Raw genomic sequence first — 27645 nt, forward strand, 5'->3', positions numbered from 1 at the left:
CGCAGCTGCGGTGCCATTGGAACTCTTGTCCTAAGACGCCGGCCCATGAGGATTTCAGCCGGACTAGGGCCAAGAATGCCTGGGGTTGCCTTGTAGGCAAGCAGAGCCAGGTACGGGTCCTTAGATTTAAGGATCAGGCGCTTAATTGTTTGCACCATACGTTCAATTTCCCATTAGCCCGAGGGTACCTAGGGCTAGTAGTGACGTGACCAAAGCCATAATCGTGTGCAAACTTATCAAACTCTGTACAAGAAAATTGTGGTCCATTGTCTGTCACTACGGTCTCCAGGATGCCATGGCGGGCAAAAATGCTTTTGAGCCTGTCTATCACCGCCCTAGCTTTTGTTGACGGAAGGAGGGCTACTTCCGGATACCGTGACAGGTAGTCGACCACGACAAGATAATGACAGTTGTTAATAAAACACAAGTCGACCCCAACTCGTTCCCACGCGAAACTTTGCGTTGGGGTTGAAATCAATGGCTCCGAGTTCTGGTTGACAAAGCGCGCACAAGTAACACATTCTTTCACTTGCCGCGCAAGTTGTTCGCCGATGCCTGGCCACCAGACCAATTCCTTTGCCAAAGCTCTAGTTCTCGCGATTCCCTGATGTCCATCATGTTTTTTTAGTACTTCCTTTCTTAGGCACTGCGGTGCCACCAGTCTGGTCCCTTTTAGCAGCATGCCATTGCATTCGGCAATTAGTGCTCTTTCCTGCCAGTACGGAACTAAGTAGCAAGGAAGCTTTGGTTTTTTTGGCCAGCCTTGGCGACACAACTTAAGCAAGGCTTGACAAACGACGTTAGTCTTTTGCACATCGCGTATTCTGTTAACAAAATTGTCAGCCATTTGAAGCCCTTGCACACATGCTTTGACGAAAGACGTCACTTCTGAGACGGTCAGTTCACCGGCTAGTTTATCTTCTTTCGTCGGTGCTCTTGAAAGAGCGTCCGCCGTTATCAAGCTTTTACCGGGAACGTACACAATATAAAAGTGATACGGCATGAGCCGAATTCTGAAGCGCTGAACCCTTGGCGGCAACACATCAATAGGCATTTTACCAAGCAACGAAACGAGAGGTTTGTGGTCTGTTTCAAGCATCACCTCGATACCTCTTATGTATTCGTCGAATCTATCGGCAGCCCATGTTAACGCTATAGTGCCTCCTTTACCACTTGCGCATAGCGCTGCTCAGTTTTCGTCAGTGACCTTGAAGCAAACGCTATCGGCCGGCGCTCGCCATTGCGTTGTTTCTGGAAAAGGACGTCACCGAGACTGTAAGACGAGGCGTCCGCCGAAAGAATCGTGGGAAGGCGTGGATCGTACATAGCCATGCACTTTGCTGAGCAGATAAGAGATTTCAAGCTTTCAAAAGCCGACTTCTGAGCAGGGCCCCCCAAGCCCAGTCGGTTTCTTTCTGCAAAGCTCCCGTAGCGGGGCAGTGGTTTGCGCCAAGTTCGGCAAAAAAACGGCCTAGGCGGTTGGCCATGCCAAGAACACTGCGTAATTGCGATATATCAGAGGGTGCTTTCAGCTCTTGAATGGCTCTGAGTTTGGCCGGATCCGGCTGTACGCCTTCCTCGCTGAGTAAATGGCCCAGAAAGCTTATGCTTCGAACACCGAACACACACTTTGCCTTGTTTAAGGTTACGTTAGACTGGGCCAGCTTAGCTATAAGACGTTCGATAGTCTAGAGTCATGTTGCGCTTTGCCGTCGCCAAAAATGAGAATATCGTCAATCAGGTTAATGACGCCAGGAAGGCCTGCCAGGATTTCAGACATTCTTCTTTGAAAATACTCTGGAGCTGATGTAATCCCGAATGGCAACCTAGTGAAACAGTACCGCCCAAACGGTGTAATGAACGTGGTCACCACTTCTGAGGCCTTGCCGAGTCGCACCTGATGGAAGCCGAAATTAGAGTCTAATTTGGAAAACCATTTTGCACCGGCAAGAGAGCCCAGTGCTTGGTCAACAGTAGGCAATGTGTATCTTTCTCTTAAGACAAACTTGTTCAATTGCGTAAGGTCTACGCAGATCCTTACATCTCCCGAGTGCTTTTGTACAGGTACAATGCCGGCACACCACTCTGTTGGCTCTTCCGACTTTACGAATGACGCCCATTTGTTCCATCTTCTCGAGTTCTCGTTTTACAGGCTCCTGAAGCGGTATAGGGATCCTGCGCGGTGCGCTTATTGCAAATGGAACAGCATTTGGTTTAAGCCTTATTGTATACTCCCCGGGCATAGTGCCCAAGTTGTTGAAAACCTGAAAGCACAAAACTTCGTAGTTTGGTTCCTTGTGAGCCACAGAGTCAACGAACTTGATGACTCCCAACGCTTCGAGAGCCGGCAAACCCAGCAGTACATGGCGAAAAGGACTGACCACATAACACGTTTGGCGCGAAGTTTGTCCCCTCCAAAATATATCCGCCTGAAACTTGCCCAGAACATTTAAGCGGTCACCGCTAGCACCAGTCAAGACCTCGTCGGCCTTTTCCAAGCTCGCGGGAAGTCCCGGAAATGATGCTGGAATTACGGACACTTCTGCACCTGAGTCGATCTTTGCAAAAACAGGCACGGAGTTAAGTAATACCTGAACCTAACGCGCTTTGGCGCGAGGCGCCTCGACCGCGCCCAAAAAAACCTCCCCACAGTCCTTTTGTACAGACGACACTTGTACCTTTCGCTGGTAGCCTGGAGAAGTCCCTTTGAGACACGCCTTGCCGAAGTGTCCCTTTAAGCCGCAGTTGAAGCACCTCTGGCCTCTCGCTGGGCAGGCTGTCCTTGGGTGCGAGTTGCCTCCGCAGAATATGCACGGTCCCTCGGAACGAGCTGATGTCGGCCGGGTTTCCTTGCTGCGTTGCGGTTTCCTGCGGTAGCCCACTGCGTCGACACTGACGTCCTCACATGGCTTGCACGGTGTGTATTCGTGGACTTCGTTGCAGTGTCGAAGTTCTTCTTGCTGCTGCTGAACGGTCTCTTTAAGGCGGGCCCTCGCCAGAGCTGTTGCGAGAGACAGCTTGGGATCCATTTGGAGCGACTCGGAAAGTTTTTCATCCCGCAGGCCCACGACGAACCGGTCCCTGATGAGGCGCTGCTTGAATTCTCCGAAGTCGCATTTGTCCGCCAAGACGTGTAGAGCAGTCATAAACTGGTCAATTGACTCGCCAGGCATCTGGTGCCGCTTGTGAAAGCAAGCGCTCTCGTAAACAACGTTGCTCTTCTTGATGAAGTAATCGTCGAACTTCTTTTTGACCAGCTCAAATTTCTTCGAATCTTCTGCAGAAAGATTGAAGGTGGCAAAGATGTCCCTTGCTTGTCGACCCATGGTATAAAGCAGAGTGCGTACTTGTGCCTCTTCCGGGCGCTCATTCAGGCCCGACGCATAGCGATAGTCGTCGAAGTGCAGTATCCACGCCGGCCACTCTGAGGTAGTGTCGAAGTCCAGCGGTGGCGGCTGCTGAAGACCCGGCGGCGATGCAGTGGCCATTGCAGCCTCCCTTTCTGACGACGTCTCGACGCTCTTTTCAATCGCTTTTAAAAGTGGGTAGATCGCATAACTTCTGACACCATGTCGTATCGGCGCCGCCGCTATCAGTGCGCGATCGACGAAAGACAGGAGACGACTGTAGTCCAAAACGCCAGCAAGGGGAAAGAGCCCCGTCTTTATTTTCACAGCCGTTTAAGTAGAACCAGCGCGACGTCAGTGACACGTGGTTCCATATACATGCGTCAGGCGCAATGACTCGGCGCGCCCTGCGGGAGCGTGCTTTCAGCCGCAGAGAAATACATTCCAGCACAGAGTTAACGTGTGAGATCGATTTATGTGGGCACACACACATCGTCTGCAAAATATGAACAGCGAATACATGCAGCTCGGAACATATTTAAAATAAATTTTAAAGTGCCTTCATTTCAATTTCTTAGGCGAAACGTCAAGTTGGCGTCACGTTACGTAAGCAAAACGGGGCCACCGGCGCCATTTTGTTTGCGTCGCGCCTACGTCATGCATCGAAGAAAATGGTGGAATGTCCAGAATAGCGCCCCCGGTGTCTTTCTTTTTTTCTCCCTGGTTGTGACGCGGACCTCTTTCGCTGCCAACGGCGGCACAAAATTCGGCTAAAATTTGTTTCTGACACGAAATAACTCATAAAGTGCCCTCGAAAGTGTGCATGTCATAAAACGTTGCGCAATATAGTAAATCGTTGGCGTCAGCGCAGTGCAATCGTCCCTGCCAAGCGGCTCTCCTGGCTAACGTGTTTTCTCATCGCTACCAACGGCGACGGGAAAACTATTTGTATTGTCACTTATGAGTGACATAAATCTGCGGACGTTGATTTTGTTTACGAATATAGATGCTTTATTACCAGCTGCGGACGGTTCGCAAGGGTCGTCAGCCTCGGATCCGACGGCCAGCTAGCTAGGCCTATATACCGTTTCCCAGCGATCGCCTGGCTTGTCGGCGTCGATGCTTGCGTGCCCTTGGACGCTTAGAATTGGCTCCGTTGAAGAGCAGCCAGATTTGCTCGTTTCATTTCGAGCGTGCCTGGTATAAGCAAAACCGGCCGAGCTTAGAGAAGTCTGACTATCTTCCGCCAAGACTGTATACGTACCCCCAAGCCTGATGCTGTGCCGACTTTTACCTCGCCTTGTGTTCTGCTCCGGAATATGCCAGGACTAGCTCGTGGGCTGTGCTGGGAAGAAACCAAGTCGACATTTGCTGCGGTTTCCTCTTTGGCCGGTGGTGCCACGGCGACGGCACGAAGTCTAGCCGAAGCCTGTTGTGGTCGCTGCCCAGACTGTAAAGTCCCTCTTCATCGATGTGCATTGAGTGTAGTAGGCCACTCAGGCCGTCAGAGAGCAGTGCGTAGTCAGTGCAAGTGCGGCTTCCACGTGCACACCAGGTGAAAGTACAGTCTTCCCTCATGTTCGCTATGTCAAGATGCAGGTCTTGTGCCAGCGTTTTTATGCGTGTTCCAGGCACGTACGCAGGATTTTTTTCGGGGGGGGGGGGGGGGCACCCAAGGTAACTTTTCTATGCTAATGAGGGGGAGGGTACTTTTACTAGTACAAATGTGAATAATGCCCACCATTCGCCATAAAGACGCATAAACCCGCAAAAGAGAATATAAATAACGTGTATCTCACAGGCGCGCCTGTGAAATGCACCTCTTCTTTACTTGGCAAACAGAATCACATCAGATGGACTCGTGCATGAAAGATGCGCAGGAAGAACCTTGCCAATAACAAGTTAACCAGAAAAAGTGCAAAATAAAGATTTCTAGTAGCATTCTGTGAATGATCTCTGAAGAATTATAGCGAAATGTATGTTTGCGGAACAACCACAGTTCTTTTGGATCTCTCCTTTACTACTCTACCAAATGCCAATACTGACTCGTGTTGTTATTTGGGGAGTCGCGTAAGGATGCCTGGTCACCAGTCCCGTACAACTGCGTAGAGCGCACGACGCTTCGGTTCTAGACGTACTGCGCCTACCACGGAAGGTGGGAAAAACGCTCCCATTAGCAGAGCAGGGAAGTGGCTACTTCAGGGGCTCGATTGATAACTGTAGAGTCATTCAACACACGGAATTATTCTCCACATTGGGCAGCGTTTTCTCTACTTCCTTTTTAAATAAAAAGATGTTGATCCATAAATATTTTCACAAACAATTTTCGCTTTTCCTCCCTGTTTGGCTGTTGCCTTGGCTTTCTCCCGTAGTAGATCGCTTAATTTCTCATATCCTTGCGACTCTTGTTTCCAGTTGCCAATTTCGCACGAAATGTGCTGTACAATTAGGGAAAACAAGACGAAGTAAGGGGTGACAGTCATATTGCTTATGGGTTGAACGGTTATTGCAGGGTCTGATGATGGACGCTGTTTCGCAATATACTACTTTTCACCTTATCTAACCCATATCGCGGATATATGGTTCCGAGGATCTGCCAGCGTTGCGGAGAGCCATTACTCGAGGAAATAATGAAGCAAAAGGAAAAGTTAAACGCAACTGGCGTTTTCTCCGGTCGCAACTCGTTCCATGAGCATACACACCAGCTCACTATGAACCGAGTTACTTTCCTGGCCCCTGGATCAGTCTAAACAAAGAAGGTTGGACTAACGAAGCAACAGCGATGCGCGTGATCGTTAAATAGATGGTGACATAAAATTGTGTTGGGCATTATAAATAAAATAATATATTATAATTAAAACAATAAACTGCGCCCTGCCTGCTGCAATAGATGGTGACAACTGAATTCATCTTTAGTTAATCGCGCGGGCACCGAATCAAAGAGAAAAATGGCCTCCACACCCCAGGAGATTCCGATAACTACCGCCACCTAATTTCGGGGGACGCCCCCCCCCCCCTGGGTACGTGCCTGGAGTGTTCCATTGTGGTCTTCATATCCATCCAGGTCCTGTATATGGCCGTTAACATCACCCAGTAGCAGCACTTGTTTGTTGAGACCCCATCTTGCAACATCCTGTGCAATGCTGCGCATAATGGCAGAATTCTCGGAATGTTGGGCCGGGGATACCCCTAGGTACACCACGCCCACCATCACTTGAACATCATGTATGCGTCCAGACACCCATGCATGTTCTGTGCATGAGTCCGGCATAGGCGTCCATGCGCTGTCATCTCGCCACAGGAGACCCATCCCACCACCTTTCCGGGACACACTGTCACGGTTAGACCCAGTCCAGTGCCATCGAGTGTGAACTGGGGGTTGCTCCAGGTCTCGCATTTGTGTCTCCGCAACACCAAAAGGCGTCATGTCCTCCTAAAGCAACACTTTGTACAGCTCTTCCCATTTCGAGAGCCGGCGGCCACCATGTAGGTTCGGGAACCCCACTGTCAGTTCCTTTACCTGCTTGTGGTTTCGCCGCTTAAGTCGACATGTGGCTGCGGATGCAAGACCCACTCTCGTGTTTATATTCGTCCCAGCAGTCACCGCTTGTTGCAAGCTCCGTCGCATGTCGATGGAGGTGCTTTCGTTCACGTGCTGCTGCAACTGTGCTTTTCTCGGCATGGGGTGGCCATTGCTTGGCCAGGGCTCTCTGAACTGCTGTCTCGATCAGGTCGGCTAGATTGTTTCGGCGCCTCCGGGGCAGACTTCTCCCGCCATGAAGCAGTGTATGGCATTCGTTGCTCTCTTTGTTCGGACAGTGTGTCAGCGCTAAGGCCTCCGCGCTCCACGCCTGTTTTACATCTTTTCTGTCGGCTGGATTTTCTCTTTGACCGATCATTACTGGCTCTAAAAGCGTCCTCGGAAGCTGTCTCGAGTTCCTGTCGCTGGATCCATCCTGAGTGCTGGTTTGTTTTTTGTATGCATGTTGAGGCGTCAATCGTGTCTTCGGCTGCGGTCTGTGCCGGTGTATTGCTCCAGGGCATAAAAAACGAGCCGTCACTTCGCCTATGATCTGTCTGACCGCCAGTGCGCCTTCTGGCCCGTAATGTGGGCCATCTTTACGGAGCCGCAGTGATCGCTCTGCCCTAGTCACATCAAGATAGCGGTCGCCTGTGTTCCGGCACCACTTCTTCAGTTTGGCATTGGCGAGCACTGCTGCTGCTCTGATCTCCCCACCTTGATTGGTCAGTTCCGGGATTGAACACACAATCAAGTCCCCCGGGCGGCCTGTCCATTTTGATCCTAGAATGTGAGTCACTTTTTCCGGCTGCCCTTTGAGCACATCCTGGACGCCCACATGTAGGAGGTACTTACGCGACACTTCGCGTCCTTTGAGCTCATACTCTGCCACAAGCCCCATTGTCTCTTCTACTGTAGCATTCCTGCTATATATTGCCATATTGCTACGCAGTGGCGCCATCTATGGGCAGTAAGCATGCTGGCTTGGGCGAGCGCTCCGTCTTGCATGGCAGGTATACGCTCGGCGGTAGTTTCTGGCATTTGTTTTCGCGCTCGTGCGGTCTATTTAGTATGACGTGGTGTCTTCTACGTGAAAAACGGTTCTGTGAGACATACCGAAGTCGGTATCGCCGATCTTTCTGCTGGCGTTGAGGCGGACGGAGCACGCAGAGCGATGTGTGCGCGTATGTTTGAGCCTACAATCATCCTCGGAGATCAATTGTGTAATTCTGAAAGTTCCATTCACTAATGTGATCTTATTACAGTATTATCCTCTAGTTCTGCGGTTTAGGAGCAATGAAACATACCCGACGATCGTACCAGCGTGGGTACCGTTCTGATGCTATAGGAGCTGTGCCGTTATACTTTGACAAGCGTTCAAACTGTTACCTGCAAATTATGTTGCGTGACTACTTGGTTCAGTGGATGAGGTTTCCACCCATGAATAAAATAGCTTTGGTTAGTAATAACAGCATACCTTACAGTGTGAACTATACTAGTCCAGCAAAACGACCGTTTACGAACTGCGCGAGCATCCTAAGCAGTGGTAGGTGCTAGATTACAGATATCTATATGTTCTATTTACCGCATGGTCCAAGCATGCGGCATCAACGTTTATAGATCTATAAAGGTTGTGCGGCGTGACTATGCGAGGTTGCATTGCGTCATTAGCCCGTTTTCTCTTTCTTTTTCGGGAAAGAGGATGATAACCGAATTTTTCTTTTTCGGTTGTGTTCGCGGTCCGTTCTCTACGACGCACTCACACGTATTACAAAAAATTTGTTCTCAGAAATAGCTGTCGCATTCTTTTTATGCGTTCCATCTCGGATATTATGACTTTACAGGGCAAAGAGGTAATGCCGAAGCACATAGCTTATTTATGTACCATGCCGGTTCCCCAATTAACTGCAGTGATCGCTGTGTTGAGCAGCGCCATCGGCCTCATGCAGGAGGCTAGCGTAGACATATAGTGATTTCAAGGCTACTAGACTTGAAATGCGTGAGAACGATGCCCTGTGTATCACAAATATTTGATAGCGCCTGCCGCTTATTGTTTCGTGGTTGCCTTGTGTTGGCTGTACACGAGCATGCGCTCTTATGTTTTAGTCCCTACGCCAAGCGATCAGGTAGTGAGCAGATTTACCATTTCATGCTGGTAATACAGAGACGCCGGTTCTTTCGTTGAATTAAAACCGATATACGCAAAATAGTTCACAACACATACACACACCGCGGATGGTAATGCGCGTCGCATGTTTGCGCCCCCAAGATATATTTCCGCGAACTGTAGTTACCGATGAACCGAAAGGCTTATATGAACGGTCATGCGGGAATTTCACAAAGTACGATCTAAAACATCTCGAAATCGTTCAGCAGCACGCGACAGCAATACTTTCAAGCAGCGCCGCGCCGGACCGCACAAGCCCGAGAGGAGGAAAGGCTCACCGCCAACACCCTCTAGAGAAAGTGTTGTCACCGCGTGCCCTTTCCTTCTCGCCCGACGAAAAGGTGCGCGTGTAGTATGCGTTTGTCCCCTTGGTCGAGTTCGTTTACGCTCCGCCGCTGGCTGCCCGCGTGGGAGGCAGTGGGCACGGACGGCCCATTTGGTGATTGCTGTATCTGAAGGAGCACTTCTGACTGGTATTGTGTAAGTTGCGGGTTGCTTTTTTTGTCGCGACGGTAGATTGGATTTTTTACAAGCACTGCTCCAGGCGGGCACATATGTAGCCGGCAAACGGCACAGGATCTCCAGGGCACCCAAGGTGTAGTAGGGATGTCGAGTTGGTACGGTAACATGATCTTGGATTGTAGCGCGAAGTTCTAGTCTGTGTCCGTGTCACTTCGCGTCACAATCCAAGGGTAGTGGGGGGATCAAAGCTGGAAGCAGGGCGTCTGGGGCCGCGGAGGCCGAAGCGCGCCAGGGGGTGTTCGCATGAAAAACTGGCTGTCCGCTCTCGCGGACAGCCGATCTTATACACCCCTATACACCCGCCCACGAACCAGTCCGGGTTGCGTTATTGCAATTGCTAGTAGGTACAGCGGGGCGTGGCTTTTTTGACGGCGCTCGACGTTTCTGCGCAGGCGCGAGTAAGAGCGGGCGCGAGAGCGAAAATCTGGGGGCTTTTGCTCCTTGAATATATGACACAGCCTTGGCACTACGGAGGAGGTTTCTTAGCGCGCGTTGTATTCGTTTATCCCCTATAGACATGCCGGCATTGCGGAGTGCGTTTGAGCGCTCCGCCGCTGGATGCCCGCGCGGTGAGGCAGTGGGCGCGGACGCCGCTTGGTGATCGCTGTGTCTGAAGGGGCAATGTTCTGACTGGTGTTGTATAAGTCGCGGGTCGCTTTTTTCGTCGCGACGATAGATCGGATTTTTTTACGAGCACTGCTCCAGGAGGGCACATATAACCGGCAAACGGAGGCCTCAGGAGAGCACCTGAGGTTATATTAAAGCAGGCGGCGCAGGATCCCCGGGGCACCCAAGCGGTAGCGGGGACATCAAAGCTAGAAGCCGGGCTGGTCCGTGGGTTGGGGCTCGCAGAGGCCTGCGAGGCCCAACCCACGGACTAGCCCGGCTTCTAGCTTTGATGTCCCCGTTGCTGCTTTGGTGTCCTGGAGGCGCCGCCAATAATGCGAAATAATTACACGTTGTTTTCATTAATAAAAACATGATTGAATAAATATAATTGCGTCGAGCGGCCAACTTGCGATGCTAAGGTCAGCACTACCGCGCCCCGAGACTTCTGCCGGCACGCCTAGGGACAAGCGCATACAACGCGCGCCAAGAAACTCCTCCGTAGTACCTATAGGCAGAGACGTATTTTCAAGGAGCAAAAGTCCCCACATTTCCTCTCTCGCACCCGCCCTTACTCGCGCATGCGCGCAAACGTCCGTCGTCTCCGCAAGTGCCACGCCCCGCTGTACCTACTAGCAATTGGAAATACGCTGCCTCTGAAATTGAGGTACGTTGCACAACGAGACGTTCATTTGAGGGATCGCCAGTCGTTTGTGCGCAGGCGCGAGTAAGAGCGGAAGCGAGAGAGAAAATTTGGGGGTTTTGCTCCTTAAATATATGACACTGCCTAGGTACAAAGGAGTTGGTTTCTTAGCGCGTGTTGTAGACGTTTGTCCCTAGGCGTCCCGGCATTGCTGAGTGGGGTCGAGTTTGTTTACGCTCCGACGCTAGCTTCCGGCGCGGTAAAATAGGGGAAGCAGCAGGAATTGACTCCCGATTTGGCGACCCCTCTGTCGGACAGACTGTCTCGCACCTGTGGCACTCGCGTTAAGTCAGTCGTGGCGGATCATAGCTTTCTCGCGCCTTACGGCGATGTACCTTGTAAATAACATCACAGATGTTTCTGTGGGAGCAGTAGCGACCGTAGTAGAGCCCGGGCGGCATATAGATTAAAAATCTAGAAGGCAGCTCGAGCGCCTTAGCAATTGCGGTTGAACGCAAGTGGCAGGCGGCCGGTAAGGATGACTGACTCAGCACCAGCGCCGCAGACGCGAGCTAGAACCCGGACTAGTCCTTGGGTTGGCGCTCACCGAAGCCTGCGCGTGCTAGGGGTGTATAAGATCGGCTGCCCGCAATCGATGACAGCCAATTTTTTATGCGAACACCCCCTGGCACGCTTCGGCCTACGCGGCCACAACCCACGGGCCGCCCTGCTTCCAGCTTCCCCCCCCCCCCCCCCTACCCCTTGGGTGACCTCACAGAGTTTCTAAATAAATACTATATTATACTAATATGAAACTCTATGGTTTACCTGGAGATCCTGCGCCGCCTGCCTTATTATAACCTCAGGTGCTTTGCTGAGGCCTCCGTTTGCCGGTTACGTGTGCCCTCCTGGAGCAGTGCTTGTAAAAAATCCAATCTATCGTCGCGACGAAAAACGCGACCCGCCACTTATACAACACCAGCAGAACCTTGCTCCTTCAAACACAGCGATCACCAAATGGGGCGTCCGTGCCCACTGCCTGACCGCGCGGGCAGCCGCCGGCGGAGCGCCAAGCCGCACTCCGCAACGCCGGCGTGTCTAGGGACAAACGCGTACAACACGCGCTAAGAAACCTCCTCCGTAGTGCCTAAGCAGAGTCAAGGAGCAAAAGCCCCCAAATTTTCTCTCTCACGCCCGCTCTTACTCGCGCCTGCGCACGAACGGCTGGCGATCCCTCAAATGAACGTCTCGTTGTTGCTCTCGAACCGAAACTAGTTCTGGTCGCTACAAACAAGACACCAAATTACCTGTAGCGCTGTGAAGCCAATGATGTTTCGTGCCGTGGTTACTGGGTCATTAGCTGCTTATTGCAGCAGAAAAAACAAGATCGAAAATTTGTGTCAGTACCAGTGGCGTAGCTAGGTAGTCTGGCACCCGGGGCCCTTAGCTCTTCTGTCACCCCCCCCCCCGGGTGTAGTCAATGAAGGCGAGGATATCGACAATTTTCGGGTGTCTTCAGATGTATATGACACCCCCCCCCCCCTACTGGCCCCGTGCACCCGGGGCCCACGGCCCCCCGCCCCCCCCTGTTGCTACGCCACTGGTCAGTACTCCTTTAACGTCTGCTCATAAGCAGCTGTGCAAACACCCACTCCATACATTTTTTTTAGAAACCTCCTTGGTGTAGATCTTCGATGTCTTTCATGTGATGTCATATTCTGCAACGTAAAAGTATGACACTTAATTTTACATCAAATTGCATAAAATTATCACGTAAATGATCATTCTTGTGATCGTTTCATTGGAAATTCCCCACAGGTTAGTTGAGTGGAAGTCACAGAAAGCTAAATGTTAAGTGAAAATAACAGCTTGGCTGCGTTGCCTTGCATGGAATTTCGCTACACTGCAAGCAGTCACTATATGTAGGGTGGCAACACTTAGCCATGTGAATATCTTGGAAGAAACTGCTGCTCATTATTGGGTGTCCTTTGAATTTGCTTACATGTAAGATGTTCTTCTGCAGAGCTTCTGGGGTGAAGGTTCTTTGTCCTTTGGACCCTGGTTCACAGTCCACTTGAAGGCTACTAGTGCAAGTGATGCACAGTAAAGGGGTTGTGTGGGGGTGAAAAATAAATGTTTATTTTGTGTATGGTTGTCTCCAGCATGGAAAACACTTCAATCTCGCCCAGGTGGAAAATGCCAATGAAACCTGCCCTGGCAACTGTCAATGGGACAATTGTTGCAGTGCTTGCTCTTCCATCAAGTTACAGCAATGTGACTAAATGATGCCTTTCAGAAGTTGGTTTTTTGGATACCTGGCGCAAGTTGGAATCAGTTGGTGCAGGGCCGGGGTAATTGGAGATCGCTAGGAGAGGCCTTCGTCCTGCAGTGGACGTAAAAATTGGCCGATGGTGATGATGATGGCGGTACAAGTGTGGTACTGCCTTGTTCCATGTTTTCCGCAAAGATTCAGCATACCGTGGTGTAATCCATGGCGATGTTTGACTGCTGCCCAAGCACTTCATCTTGCAAGCCAACATGAGCATCCTAGTTCCCCTGAACTGTGACAAATTGGTCTTGTGCAAGATTGGCACCACTCTGCCTGACCAGGAAGCAGTGCTAAACATTTTATCTAGAAAATTTATGAAGGACCATATTGATGCAAAAGCTCCAACAGGCCACTCAAATGTGGCTCTGCATGTAGTGCGTGGCATTGTGTTGCTATGAAGTCGCAAGAAGTGCACTTACCACTGCTTATGCTGCATACACCATTGTACAGCTGATGAAGCTGAAGTACATTTGGTACCAGAGGCACGTGGAGAACAGGTAATTGCAAATAGCGGTGGAAAAGCTGAATTAAAGTTCCCCTGTATGCCAGTACGGTCTTATGTTGGCACACAACTGATCCCAGCAGAAGGTGTCTAATTAAAAACAATGCCTAATGCAAAGGACCAAACAATCTACTAAACAATTTCTGTGCTTACCTTCCCATGTAGATAAAGCAATAGCCAAAAGGCTGGATTTCTGAAAGCAGCCACAGAGGAATGAAAAAAAGCTTTAGGTATGTCAGTGTTCTACCTTTATTGTCCAAAAAGTAGAGGGTGTTGTTTCCCCAGGCACAGATGTCTTGGTGCGGGAGGCCAAATGGAACAATGGAAAAACAATGTCCAAAAAAGTGGTGACGTTACACATGGCTCCTTCCTGTACATCATAAGGCCAACAGCATCAATCCCTTTTTGTACTTTATCACAAGAAAAAAAAAAAAAGCATCCAAATAATTTACAGTAGGCACAGAATTGTAAGGCACTTCTGCGGCAAAGAGGTAAGACGTGTGTTGGTGGGCAGCGGTGCTTCGTAAGTGTCCGTGACCGAAACCGTTACACCGGGGCGCAGGCTGGGCACAGCATGGCTATGGCTTGACCTTGGCTTGGGCTTAGAGCAGCAGCCATGGTTGGCGCAGCGACTACAGCGTTTGAGGTGGTCTCAGGTACGTACACAAGCTCCGAAGGGACGCTCAGGTTTCGGGCATTCGGCTCTGGTGGTCTGCCGATGGCTAGCTGGCCCCGTGAGAGACTTACTCCTCATGCAAGGCCGTACTTTTGATCGATGTTTCAGTGTGTGGCGCGGCGGTCTGCCACCTTTGTAGACTTCAGGCACTTGGGTGTCTTGACGTCACACCTGTACACCCAGCACAGGATCTACAGTGTATTCGTAGCGCTGTTGGGTGGATGCAGCGGTTGGCATTCCTGGGGAGCCCGCCACTTCCTCCTCTGCGATGTCAGCCTCAGGAGGAAGCACAGGAACGGTGGACTGGGCCCGTGTGAAGAAGGCCATTTTTTCTCTGGTGGGCAGAATACACAACAGCACTCAATTAGCATCCGAGAGTCTCACTGCTGTGTGCAAGAAAACGATGAGGCAGAAATGCATAAACTTGCAGGGCACTGTACTTGCAACATGGTTTATGTTGTAGGTCAGGTTGCGGGTTTGGTTACCAGGCATGGGTGCCAAATTCCAGTGGGCGCAAAATGCAAGAACGTTTGTGTGCCTTGCTCTGAGTGCTCATTAAAGGGACCCTGAAACGATTTTGATGATTTTGTACAAACATACCGAGTCATTAGAGTAGGTCCTTCTGATCATTAATTGAAGCATCAAAGTGCTCTGCATAAAGCGTGTAATTTATTATAAGGCTTTAAAAAATGTACATCGCTGCTGATTGAAGCACACCCCTTGGTGGAATTTTCAGCCGCCCCTACCCATACGACGTAAATCACCCAATCGACGTCAGTAGGGTGAGCTATCCGATTGGCTGTCCAGGGAGCATCATCAATAATTTTTCCACCTTTATGGTGAACAAATGATGTTCGTAATAGTTGGAATGTTAGTTAATTTGTTTCTATAAAATGAATGTAACAGAAGGAGAATGCACAAGAACAATTTCTCACTACACTTAAGCACTTCCGGCACACAACAAGCGTCGTCTGCTTGTGTTACAACATGTTCCATCTTGACGAGTGCTCCACGGTCAGAGTCAACGTTTATAGATACATTAAACGTTGGTCAGAGTCGGTCTCAGTCTTTTCGCGAGCACTACGATTCGACTTTGTTGCCTTGTGGAGTGCAAACGTAGCGACTGGCAATATCGCGTCCCTCTGCAAGGCAGCAGACGAGCGGACTGGCTGCAGTGCATCGGACTGCCGCTATCCGATCAGCGCCAGGATTTGCACATTTGCGGCTGTCACTTTACACCGGAAAATTACAAACGCAATAGTGTTTAGCGAGTCTGGTATAGCGGGCCTGGCTGTTTGACTGTGTTGTTTCACGGGATGAGCAGAAGTGCAAATGTGAATGGTCTGCATGGTGCAGCCACCTGGTGGCATGGAGCTCAACCACACACAGTAGCAGTAATGAAATGTATTCTTCTTAGCTGCTGGTGTAAATTTTTCGCAGGAGTGTAATTGTTGACACGTTGTTTTTGTAAATGTTTAAAATGTTTTACACTTGGTTAGAACAATATTAGCTCTTTGTTTGGCTGGTTAAGCTCTGCGCCAACGGGTGGCTAGACCGTGGAGGCCGATCAGGCAGCTCATATACGTCTACGCTAAAGTCCCTTCATCAGCTTCAGTTTATGCCTCCACCGTTCTGCTGAAACGCCCAGCTCGCCTGTGGTTACCGGAATATACCAGACATGTTCGGTGCTGCGACAGAATGCTCGCAACGCACGCTGCTTCGGTAACTCTTGCTTGCGGTTGACTGCCAAGCAGCTGGAAGAGAGTTTAGAGAGGCTTTGCACGCTGGCGCCTATCGAACCGGAAGTCGACGACACGACGTGCCATCATGACGCAGAGCCAGTGAAGGTGGAGCTTAGCCCTGATCACTCGGCGAACGAGTTGAGGAGAAAATGCATGACTATGGAGGAGGGTAACTTGTAATCGTCCGTAGCTCTCTTAATATGAGACGTTTCACATAAATTGTGGTGCGAATGATTAACTTTACCCTACGCGTCTACAAAATTTGTATGAACCGTTTCAGGGGCCCTTTAAGGAAACTGTGGTAGTTAAAATTAATCCAGAGCTTCCCCAGTGCAGTGTTTCTTCAAGCTTGCGAGTTCCTTGGGGACATTAAACACCCTAACATAACATTTTAATCAGACAGAAAGAGACAAATATGGGTAGGTAAAGTGAAGAAAGTGTCTGGAATGGTTATACTGTCCAGGGCCATTTGCACACATTTGAATGCATTTTCCTTTTGCATCAGCATAGCAAATAAGAGTTGTTTACGATGGCAATATGCGTATTTCTATTTTCTCAAGCGCTCAAACACACGAGAGCTGCGCTGCTTTTGCCTGACGCATGTGCGAATGTGTGAGTTGCGATAAGAGAAATCTGGACACTGCGCCTAGGTACTATGGAGGAGAGAATGCTTTGCCCCGTTCGTCTCTAGCCGATGGCAATGTGCAGTACGTGAGAACCAGTGCTTAACCTCCATCCAAATGGGATCACAGCAGCCGACACAGAGTACCGTAATGGTGAAGCATAGAACAAATTTGCAGTAACATGTCGTTGTTCCTTGGTCTGTGGTTGCTAAAGCGGGATATACCGCCACCCCCCTACCCGGCACCCTAGCACAGTGTCAGGCCTGGTGATGAAGTGTAGGTAACGAACAACTACTGCAGAAGTCAAAAGGAGCAGCAATATACATAATAACGTAAATAAAAAAAAATTTTGAATGACGGATCTCCCAATTGTGGGTGCAGTGTTGTGACTGTTACGACATGAGGTCTTATTGCAGAGCATTCATTCGCAGTCAGATAGTGCAGTTCAGCTGGGGAAAAACAGAGCAGAGCGAGTCCTCCTCCAAAGCAACTAGATGCAGTCCCCTGATACACGTCTCTCACAACTCACTCATGCACGCAAGTGTCAGGCAAACATGGTGTATCCCTCGCGTGTCTGGGCAAAATGGAAATAAGCTGCCCATATGGAAGCTCAAAAATCTATGCTTTAGAGCCATCACTCACATTTGTTTCTAAATGAATTATAATGAGATACCCATAATTATTTACATAAAAAATAAAACTGTAATTTTCTAAAAACTGTCGTGTTGGCTGCAAGTGCAATGCAAGACATACATTTTTATTCAGTTGCACACTACATACACCTGGAACATGCTTTAAATATGTCTCACTGCAAGTACGATGCCCTGCCAGTTTACTTCACACTTTTTCTAGCACCAATGTTGAGCATGTCAGAGAAAATTATGCTATCAGAGCAAAACTATGCTATGGCAGTTATGATAAGCATGCACTACACGAGTCACATGACAGGTCATAGGTTAGCTTGACACGGGAACAAGGCAGCCGATGACCACAAACATAAGCAGCAACATCTTTAGTAGTAAGCAGCTCCGCACATACTGTATTTACTTGATTCTAATGTGCCCTTGATTGTAACACGCACCCATCCTTCGTGGCAGCAATAAATAAATAATAAAAAAAAAACTCGATTGTAAGCACACCCCTTTGCCGTGACCTAAAGAAAAGTCCTTAACAGTACCACGCACCCTTTCATACAGAAATACAACTTTCTCTCATTTGGAAAAAACAAAGATTTACTCCCAATGCACTAAAGTTGCAATAAAAAAAAGTCACAGTTTCGTGCGAAAGGCGAAGCATCAATTCGATAGCAAATTAGTAGACAGCTATACGAGAAGCAAGGATAGCAGTTTTATCAGCCGTACTCGCTTACTAACTAAATTAACAAACATGGTGTCACGCACACACAAGCATGAACACGTCTAACTCAATGACTGCAGAAACTCTTTAAAACGCTGGAGTGAGGAAGTGCGATAACAGGAGCGAGCGAATTGACCTTTGCGCAGCCTCTCGCTTCGATGCGAAATAAGCAATGAGAACACGACTTGGTATGCCTAGATGCATAGACTCTCGTCTCTGCCCCAGATTGCTTTCAAGATAGGGGCCGCGCGGCCGCGCTGTATGTAGCAGCCGTCAGTGTAGAACGCTTCTCCCGTTTACATCAGTCCTGTACGCAAGTTTCGGGAACTCCGAACGCCCGTGACGTGGCCCGATTTCTGTCCGTCTGTGCACACGTGATCACTTTCCTTTTAATGGCGGCATCATGATGAACTCAGCATATCTTTGCAGTTGGCACTTTCATGCTGATAGGGCAAACGTAGAAAACGGGAAGACGGACGGTGTACTAATCTAAGCCAAAGAAAGCATTGCCTAAGCACACATACCGCAGCATATGGAGAAAGATACCGCAGCTAGGCTCGAAGCACGTACGAGGCGGCCATTTTGAAATGCCATTGGTGACGTGGTAATGCAGATTTTGGGTTGTATTCAATTCTAATGCGCACGAAATTGTTGGACCCGTTTTATCGGAAAGAAAGTGTGCATTAGATTAGAGTAAACACAGTATTTCTCACACATTTGGCTGTTTCAAGTGAGCAGAAGAAAACGTACTTGAAAAACGCCATGTCAGGTTGTTTCTTGCGGCTCTTGCGCAACCTGTATATCTCCCGAGAAGTTTTCTTGAGCAACTTTTCAGTCTTTTTCTCCTCCACTGTCTGCCTCGAGGCCTGCAGCAACAGCAGAAAGAGATGTTGAGAATGCAGCACATTACTGGAGCTTTACTTCGCAACAATAGGCTCATATATTTTACCTGGCGGTCTGCTGCTGCTAGTACTTGTCGCAATCGTTCATCATCAGCCAGCCAGGCAGGTATCTCAGTTTCACCTGCAAATAAACAGAAATGTTTACTTTACTTAGTAGAAGCAAAAACTATAAGACATTTGCTTCAAACACAGATATGCAATAGAGCATTGTGGGGAAATGAAAACAACAGTGAAGTGCGTCGAGGTGTAATGTGCTACAGAGAAAGGTCAGTGTCAATGTTCAATGAAGTTGATTGTTCAAACCTGTTGAAACCTTATGCGATAAGTGATGTCTACTATGCAACCCCACCCAGTTGCTTCACAGAACTAGGTTTGCACAATGTTTGTAAAATGTAGACAGGGAGAGAAAGATTTGAGGAAGACAGAGGTCAGCCTCAGATAAAACTCCACCTTTTGTGTTCTACTCAGTAGTGCGTTGCCTAACATTAATTTTACATGTTGTGGTGTCACTGTAACTACCCAAACAAAGGAGCGCGCATTACCTAGGTCAACTCAATTCAGTACAATACAGTGCTTGCTACCCTCTGTATTCCAGTTTCAGATGTTGACCTCCGTTTGATGTAATGCATGTGAGCACAGACCTACTTGTCTGGAGCACTTTACAAATTCCCTTTGCAGTCATGCAATGACATTCTTGGGTTGCCACCCACTACAGGGCTACATGGCATGAAATTCATCCTTCAGTACACCATAATTCAAGTTCAGTTACGTTCAAGCAGGGTTATCCCAAGTGGTGACCAGAACAAAAACAGACACAGGCAATGTTCAAAATACGCAATCATAAGTAACAACGTCTCGCGAGTGATTTGAGTGTCACATTTCAAACATGCGATCAGTGAAAAAAGCTTAAGAACAACAGAAGTCCCAATAAAAATCAACTTTGTCAGGAGCTATCGAAGGTACACAGCAACAGCCATATTAACTTTTTTGCAATTACTTTCACATTTAAATATGACTCGTGTGATGTTACAATATAGAAAAATTTCTGCAGTAATGTACTTTTAGTTGAAGCTGTGAAGTTTCTGCTTGCCATTTTGTCTATGAACACAGCATCAATGTAAAAACTAACATTGACAAGAGAGCACACAGAAACTAATTCCCTAAGAGACTTCTACCGCTTGTTCAGGCAATCGGCAAGCACTGAAAGTGATGTAAGCAAAGGGACAATCAGCAATGTGCTTCAGAACAACTCCTAAAAAGAGCAGTGAAACAGAATACAGAAAGGTAGAAACACTTCTAGGTAATATAGCCGGAAAATATGCACGAAAAGACAGGCCCTACTGTAGACAAGAAATGTGCCTCAGAATTTTTGCCTACTTGGATGCTTCCTGAAATATATATTTATTTACCATTAAAAATATATGTGCACAGAACAAAATCAGCAGTGGTTGGAGAAGAGGACCTGTCTTTGTCCTGATAAGCTTACGAGTCCCCTTGATCAAACATTAGCTCCACTGTCACATCGCTATTGATAATTTCAAGCCTATATTTTCCTGCAAAACTCTCTCTTACATAGAAAGACATGCAAAGTACAAAAGTCTGTTTCTTTGCTTGCCATTGTCACTTTGTGCCAGTATCAATGGTTCTACTTTTCTGTGTTCTCGTCTTTTCTTTCTTTCAATGACAAATACGTATCTTGGTCAGTAATGTATCCACGTCGACGCAAAAATGGGACTTGCCTCTTGCTTTTGTGTCCTCGAGGCGCCTCTTCATCTCCCTGAGGCGAGCCAAGTCCTGCTGTAGCAGCTGCAGCCGCGTCTGTGACGCCTGCAGATCCAGTGCCAGATCCAGGGACGTCCGGGCCCCTGATGCGTGGCTGGCCGTCTTGCCTCCCTGAGCCATTGACTGCACCCAAAACCACACAATGAATGCGCAAGCTTCCCAAATCTACACGAAAGCTGGATGCTTTACCTGGGGTTAGAAAGTTTGGGAACCACTCCCTCACCTAGGACACATAAAGTGCAGCATGGCTGTTGCCAAGCTTGCAAACAGAGTTCTTACCATAGGTGTCCGGGCAGATCTACAGATCTGCCTTAACTGACATGCAACAAATTTCAAAAATAGTGTAGCACGTTTACCCAATTTTAACAAGGCACCATAGCTAACCTAAAGTGCACCCGCTTCCTCTAAGAAAAAAAAAAAAAAAAAAAGAAATGAAGTGATAACAATGGTGATAATGCTGGCTCTGCCACAAATGCAATTTCAATGTCCTTTCTGATTATAATATGTAGCCAATTTTCAGACCCAATTTTTGAGAAATATTGTGCACATTAGAACTGGGTAAGTAAGCTGTGCTAATGAAACAAAAGGAAAGCTACCATGATGCAAAGGGAAAAAGATTATAAAGTGGTGGTTATTTCACGTAACCATAGTGCTTCAAAGTGTTCACAGGGTTTAACAGACGCTGAGCATAGCATTATTATCTTATCGCATTCGGCATGTCCTTACCTTCTTGCATCGTAGGCTTCTACGTTCCATAGCATTTCTCTGAAAAGGGCCACTCTTCCGATACAGTGGCATGGCACTGTCACTGTCGCTGCGGTTGAGCTGCAAGATACAAACAAGCACAAACAAATCAGCAGAGCTCACAGGTACACTCTTGGGCATCCTCATTACCACCGTCCATGTCTTGGGTGAACTCGCCTTATCTGCGACATCGCACTGAAAAAGTGCTCCAGACTTTATTGTTACACCTGCTTTTGAACTTTCTGAAACAAGCAGGGCTCATCCTGTCACTTTCCTGCACTGATCATGACCGTAACATTAAGAAGAGAGGCTATCCTTGACCACAACTTTATTTGTTTCTTGAGATGTCTGCATGACAGTTTCAGGGCAGGTTCAAAGCCCAGGCGCAAAGAATTTACAAAATGTTCTGGCACTGTGAAATTCATTATGTATTATTTTACTGCATACATGACCCCAGAAAGCTTGGTGCCTTTAGTGGGCTGCACCACAGTACAAATTGAATGGTGTACGTAGCAGCAAGAAAGCAAAATGGTGATGATGATCCAAGGATAGGTACTTCGGGGCAAGACAGAGCCTTTTTTCTAAATTTCTTTACAGAAACATTTTACTACAGCACTGAATTAGTGTTGTTGATGAGACAGCTATTTCTGAAACATTAATTGATTATCACAAATTTCTGAAACAATATATAGAAAAAATTGGCTGGTCTTGCCCTCAGAAATTTATTCAGGACCTCGCAGAGTAGCTAGAAGTGTCCTTGCGCACTTTCTTTCTCTGCTGCTTCTCTTTTCTGGCCTTGTCCATGCGCAGGCTGCAATTGCCGAGGCTGATGCACTCTGGACACCGGGCACACTTACAATGATGCATTTTTCTAAAGATGGCACAGAAGATAAGTACAGTAAAACCTCGTTAAACTGTACCTGCTTAAACAGTAGTTTCGTTTTAGAAGTAGTAAAGTCAATTCCCCAACTCAGCACTCACTGAATATAATGCGTCTTGTATGCCCATAAACCGTACCAGCTTATTGCATACGTATCAGTTAACACGTAGTGTTTCCATTTTTCGTCGCACAATCACGGTGGTGCATTGTCTCTATCGGGCGGGCCAAACAAGCCTCAGAGATTGGAACAACGGCCTCCAAGCACCCCGTGCGTTTGCGCGTGAAGCCACATCAACATCATTTCAGCGTCATGCACGCAAGGACTCACGTCATGCCGAAGCTCGGATAAAAAACACCGGGTGCTAAGCATAAGAAGAAAAATTGGACATCGTTTGTGCTATCATACGTGGCACAAAGAAGCTGGCGCTGGCATGCGACAGGGATCTACTGTGGACTACGGTGTGTGGCATATGGAATGCAAAGAATGCTGTTGTGACCGCCAAAAGATGTCGGTTACGAGGTTCGATTTTTCGCCATCGTTGCCTCTGTTGTTGCCGAGGTGTTGCCTAACGACAGTGATGAGGATGACACAGAAAGCGACAGCACGGGCAATTCAGGCCTGACAGTCGCACAAGCTGCGCGTTGTGTCAGCCTCATGAATGCCATCGTCGCATTAAGAACAGCACCCCATAATGAAAAAGGCACCCCGCGACTCCTGCAGCGCTGCTGCACCCGTGCACGGAGAATAGGCAACGCCAATGAGGAATCTGCCATGCAAGTGTTTGCCGAGAGGAGGGGGCTGGCTGAAAAGCTGGCTCGCAGCTTCAGTAAGTTTGAGGCCGCTGTCGTCACTGCTAGGCCGCCGCGGCATCAAACAAAAATAAGACCTTTATCGTGCGAAGTGAATAAATACTGCATGTTTTTGCCCTTTCATCGCACTCTCCCTGAGTTCCATTTTTGACAGGTAAGTGGGCGATCTCGTGCTATTTTGGTTAAGCAGTACTACCGTTTAGTACACACTTTTTTCCGAGGTCCGGCCAACTACAGTTTAATGAGGTTTCACTGTAGCTGGTAGCTTCGATGCAATCGTTTTGTACCGGTAGAAAATATGATACATTGCTAGACAAGTCGATGTAATTGTTTGTGCCATGCTTTGCCATGTGGACAAAATTCATGGAGCGCTTCCGCGCACCGAACATGTGTAGCTTCTTGAGCTTCATTGCACACATCAAATCCAACCACATGATGATGGGCAGGCTACAACTATTCAAGTAGAAGGCACGCCGAGAGATCCTAAAGGCAGGGAAGACTCGAGAGATTGCGGCGAGTGATCATAAAGCTAGCGAGAAGTGAAGCGGAGCACACTAAGACCTAAGAAGCAGGCAAACATCTGCAGCAGATGACGGGCTGGGCAATCGTTGGACGAGACCACTACGTCATCGCACGCAGCAGCCAATAGGAGCCATGCGTTACCCTGCTTGCTCAAGGGGTGCACGCTTGGTCTAACCACAAGCGATTTATTCTTCGCCCAAGCTGCCACCAAGGGCAGCAAAAAAGCGCAGGAATGGTTGGTTACATGGCATGGGAATGGCGCTCGCTTGAAGTTGGGGTTGTTTCAGCAGTTATTCCATGTTGCCACGGCTCGCAATATATTCTATTTAAAGTAGCTTCGTGGTGAATTAGGCACTGATAATTACAAAAAAGGTGATTTGTCACACATAGAGCCCGAATATGCCGTTTCCTAAAAACCGGGTTTTTCACCAAGATAGTAGAAAAAATATAGCAGAATACTTTAGTGGGATGCAGTCCTTTGTGTTCCTGCACGTTGCATACCTGCCAACACATGAACTTTAATATACGTAAAGATCCAGCACACACCTTTTGCAGGATACTTATGCATTTCATTAACGATGATTTGCCTTTAGATGCAGCACACTAAGAGCAACAAACTTGGCACAGCAGAGCTAAATGACATCATACTTGCTAGTTAGATGAGAAAGAAGCTGACACAAGAAGACAGTTTATTAAATGTCAAAGAGAAGGGGCAGTCAGAATAAACAGTAATGGAGATTGTATTGCATGACTATTCTTCGCACCATTATAATAGTAATTAAAACTGTCAGAGTATGGGAGAAAGGAAAAACAGTGTAGAATGAGAAACAAAGTCGGACCCTCAAAGGAGCCAGAGAATACTAGCATTGCAATGTGATCTCACTCAAGCCACTCCTGCAATTAGAAGCAAGAACAAGATAAGGCATGCACTGACCCTCACCCTGCAGACGTAAGGGTGACTCGCAGGTCCGAAAGTCTGTGAGCGCTTGACTGGGGAAATCGGCGCTGCAGGCACGGCCAAGCTCACAGCCAGGTCCCCCATGACGCCCTTGCGGCCTCGGCGCCCTTCTGGCTGGAACACGCACTCAGTATTGGTCTCCTTGTCACAGTGCACCACAGGCTCCCCAGATGACAGCCTCAGGGTGCCACCTTTTCTTGGCTCTTCCCGAAGCTGCTGCTCTTCCCTGCAGGGTGCACCTGCAGAAGGACATACAGTTGAACCTCGCAATAACAAAATCGGTGGGGAACACAAAAAAAATTAGCTTTAGCGATTATTTAGTTGTTGTGAAATGAGACAGCATAGACAGGTAATGCATTGCAGAACGAAACTTTATTGTCAAAATTCCGTTAGCCTACTTTGGCAAGCTTGCTCAAGGATGTAGAACTGCACTGCTGACAGTACAAAGTGCGCGGCATGCGTCGATCAGCAGTGGCAGCACTGCCATGTAGCAGTATTCTTGGTCAATTGCTTTCGGAGGCATGATCGCTTTTGTGAGATTTTGCATAACTCGGCACCAGGCACAGAACAACAGTGCTCCATGCATGCAGCAGCATTTCTCCAGCGCATGCTGTCGTTCGTAGGCGATAATAGGTCCGGTGCTAAGTGTGAAAGCGGTCGAATCTCACATATTCGAAGGCAATCAATCGAGATTACGACCCCTTCGCGTAAATCAACGTCCGGACCCAAATTCCTATGCTATGGCTGTCCGACAGCATCAAAACCAGCGCTCTTGAAGAAAGGGTCCATATTCCCAGACAATTGCTCAATCACAGCCCGATGTGTGGTACTCCATGCTGTGACTGCCATCTCAAGTGCCATAAATAATTACACGTCAGTAGGACATGGATTTCCTTGTTCTTGCTGCATTTTTCTCACCGAGGCGTACATTACGCACTGCACTAGAGGTACGTTCAATTCATCTGCACCCAAACAAACCAGCTCATGAGGTGCTGCACACTGGCATTTGTTTCAGCAGTGCAGCAATGGTGCCCTTTGAACAGGTGCAGGAAGAGTGGAGGGCTGGTCCATGATTTTGCTACCCCCTCTCTACTGTCAGTGCCATACTTGTGCGAAAAAGCTGCACAGCAGACGACACAATGCACATGCGCAAGCACCGTTAAAACCCTGCTTACATGCATCTGCTGTGTCTGCACAAGCACCACCCGGATGTAGTCGCTGACTGATTTTTCGAACTCAAAAAATTCGGACATGCTCGATTATTCGGTCTGCTTCGCTGCACCGCCATTCTCCCCATAGACCATAATGTATAACAACTGCCGAAAGTTCGGACACCTTGCAACCTCTCGTCGGATTTTTCGGACACTCCTTCAGCCAACTCGATCGAAAGCACCATGCACCGACTCTGACCGGTGCATGGTTCGACTTTTCGAACGCCATTTTTGTTTTGAACGGAGCCTCCTTTCTGCCCCACGAATTGGTGCTACTGCAAATCCCCGCTAGTCATCATTGTTTCTGCCTGGTTCGTGGCTACAGCAGTTCCGGTCTCAGCTTAGTAAGCCATGTCAAGACAATCCAGCAGCTGATTTGTTTGTTTCTTCGTGCATGACGCTGCGAGTAGGCCACGTTTTTTATTTGTGCGACTGGTATCGGCGTGACGGCGTGGTGATGTTTGCTTTGTGTGCTTTGTCGAGGTTGCGGTGACGCAACGTGGCATACGGAAACATAGCGTCAAGTGTCTAATGGCACCAACAGTGCTCGCGCAGACTGCGCTGGGGAATGCCGGCAAGTGGGTGCCGGGAGCCTAGGATTTGTCGCCTTCCAACGTGCACCCTATTGACGCCGAAAGTGTTCTGCCGAGACCTGTGCAGTGGCTCTGGACACCATCTCATTTGACAGTTTCACAGGTGCTCACGCTGCTGTACTGACATGTGCAGAACTCGATGACGGCGAGATCATTCGTCAGGTTTCTGCTGCACCGCCGGACGATAACCGAGTCGGAAGATGACACACCATGTGCTACACTGCCGTCGCATGCGGAGCGTGCACAAGCAGTGACTGTGCTTTCAACCGCCTATAGTGACCGTACGACCTTCTCCGAGATTCAGGCTTATATGATTGCACGTAAACGGAACAGCGTGCAACGGCGCATTCACGATTTCTTCAAGCCTACTGCGGAGCCCGAATAAGTGCATGGAAATAAAGGATTTTTTTTTTCTTAATCTGCTTTTTCGGACACCTGTTTATTCGGACATTTTCGTTGTCCCCGTGAGGTCCGAATAAACGGTCGGCAACTGTACTTGCACCTCAGGAGCTGGCCATCCTAGCAGTTTAGGACTTTTTTAAGCTTACGCACTCCGCGCACATTAATAAGAAAAAACGAAACACTGGCACCGCATCTGCACCTTGACATTCGTTTCTGATGTCGTGCTGTGCCTGCACCGAAGAAATCGAGCTGCACAATTCCTGAACTTCTCGTGAACAGCCTTGAAGTGGTTCACAGTGGTGCAGGCGAGAATCGAACGAACCTCTAAATGTTCAAAAACCGTCGTCACGTTGGCAGCAACATGCATGCCGTTTCAAATGGGTGATCAACAAACAAGATGGCGGCTATGTTTTATTTCCAGCGCACGCGATCACTTCTACACTTGGTTGTTTTTGTAAACAGAAATGGTGGCACCCACACAAGCATCATGTGGTATATCTTACACAATTTCAGTGCAAAACAATCGCATTTGAGTACAATTTGGAGCCTGATAGCTTTGCCTTAATAAAAATTTGCAGGGTTACGTTCTGAAAAATTCTGTTGATGCAGGATTGTAGTACAGCGACATTTCATTGTCCAGAGGTACAAAATGCACTGAATCCTGTGGGCGTTCGCCCAGGATACGAAAATATTTCGAGAGGATCTAGTCGCAGGATTTCGTTATGGGTTTCCACTGTAGTACAAACATAGCACAAGCGTTGCACATCTGCTCATTCGAGCTGTTTAAAATTGTATCAAATCAAATTTG

General features: G+C 48.3%; 2 protein-coding genes across 2 annotated transcripts in view; both read right to left on the reverse strand.

Annotated features, from left to right (window-relative positions):
* Positions 1 to 2383: 2383 nt before the first annotated feature.
* Positions 2384 to 3699, reverse strand: LOC140217090 (uncharacterized). Its single transcript, XM_072287505.1, has one exon. The coding sequence runs from the start codon at positions 3486 to 3488 to the stop codon at positions 2598 to 2600; it is 891 nt and encodes a 296-aa protein (XP_072143606.1). The 5' UTR covers positions 3489 to 3699; the 3' UTR covers positions 2384 to 2597.
* Positions 3700 to 13867: 10168 nt separating this feature from the next.
* kibra (WW and C2 domain containing protein kibra) overlaps positions 13868 to 27645 on the reverse strand; it is a 50342-nt gene continuing 36564 nt past the window's right edge. Inside the window, exons 13-18 of the mRNA XM_050182589.3 lie at positions 24614 to 24870; positions 21444 to 21542; positions 20675 to 20840; positions 18983 to 19056; positions 18784 to 18899; positions 13868 to 14646 (exon numbers count right to left, since the gene is read on the reverse strand). Coding sequence (XP_050038546.1) covers positions 14478 to 14646; positions 18784 to 18899; positions 18983 to 19056; positions 20675 to 20840; positions 21444 to 21542; positions 24614 to 24870 — 881 coding nt within the window. The 3' untranslated portion in view covers positions 13868 to 14477. The remainder of the gene's footprint in view (positions 14647 to 18783; positions 18900 to 18982; positions 19057 to 20674; positions 20841 to 21443; positions 21543 to 24613; positions 24871 to 27645) is intronic.

This window comes from Dermacentor andersoni, chromosome 4 (genome assembly GCF_023375885.2).
Source record: "Dermacentor andersoni chromosome 4, qqDerAnde1_hic_scaffold, whole genome shotgun sequence".
Classification (NCBI taxonomy): domain Eukaryota; kingdom Metazoa; phylum Arthropoda; class Arachnida; order Ixodida; family Ixodidae; genus Dermacentor; species Dermacentor andersoni.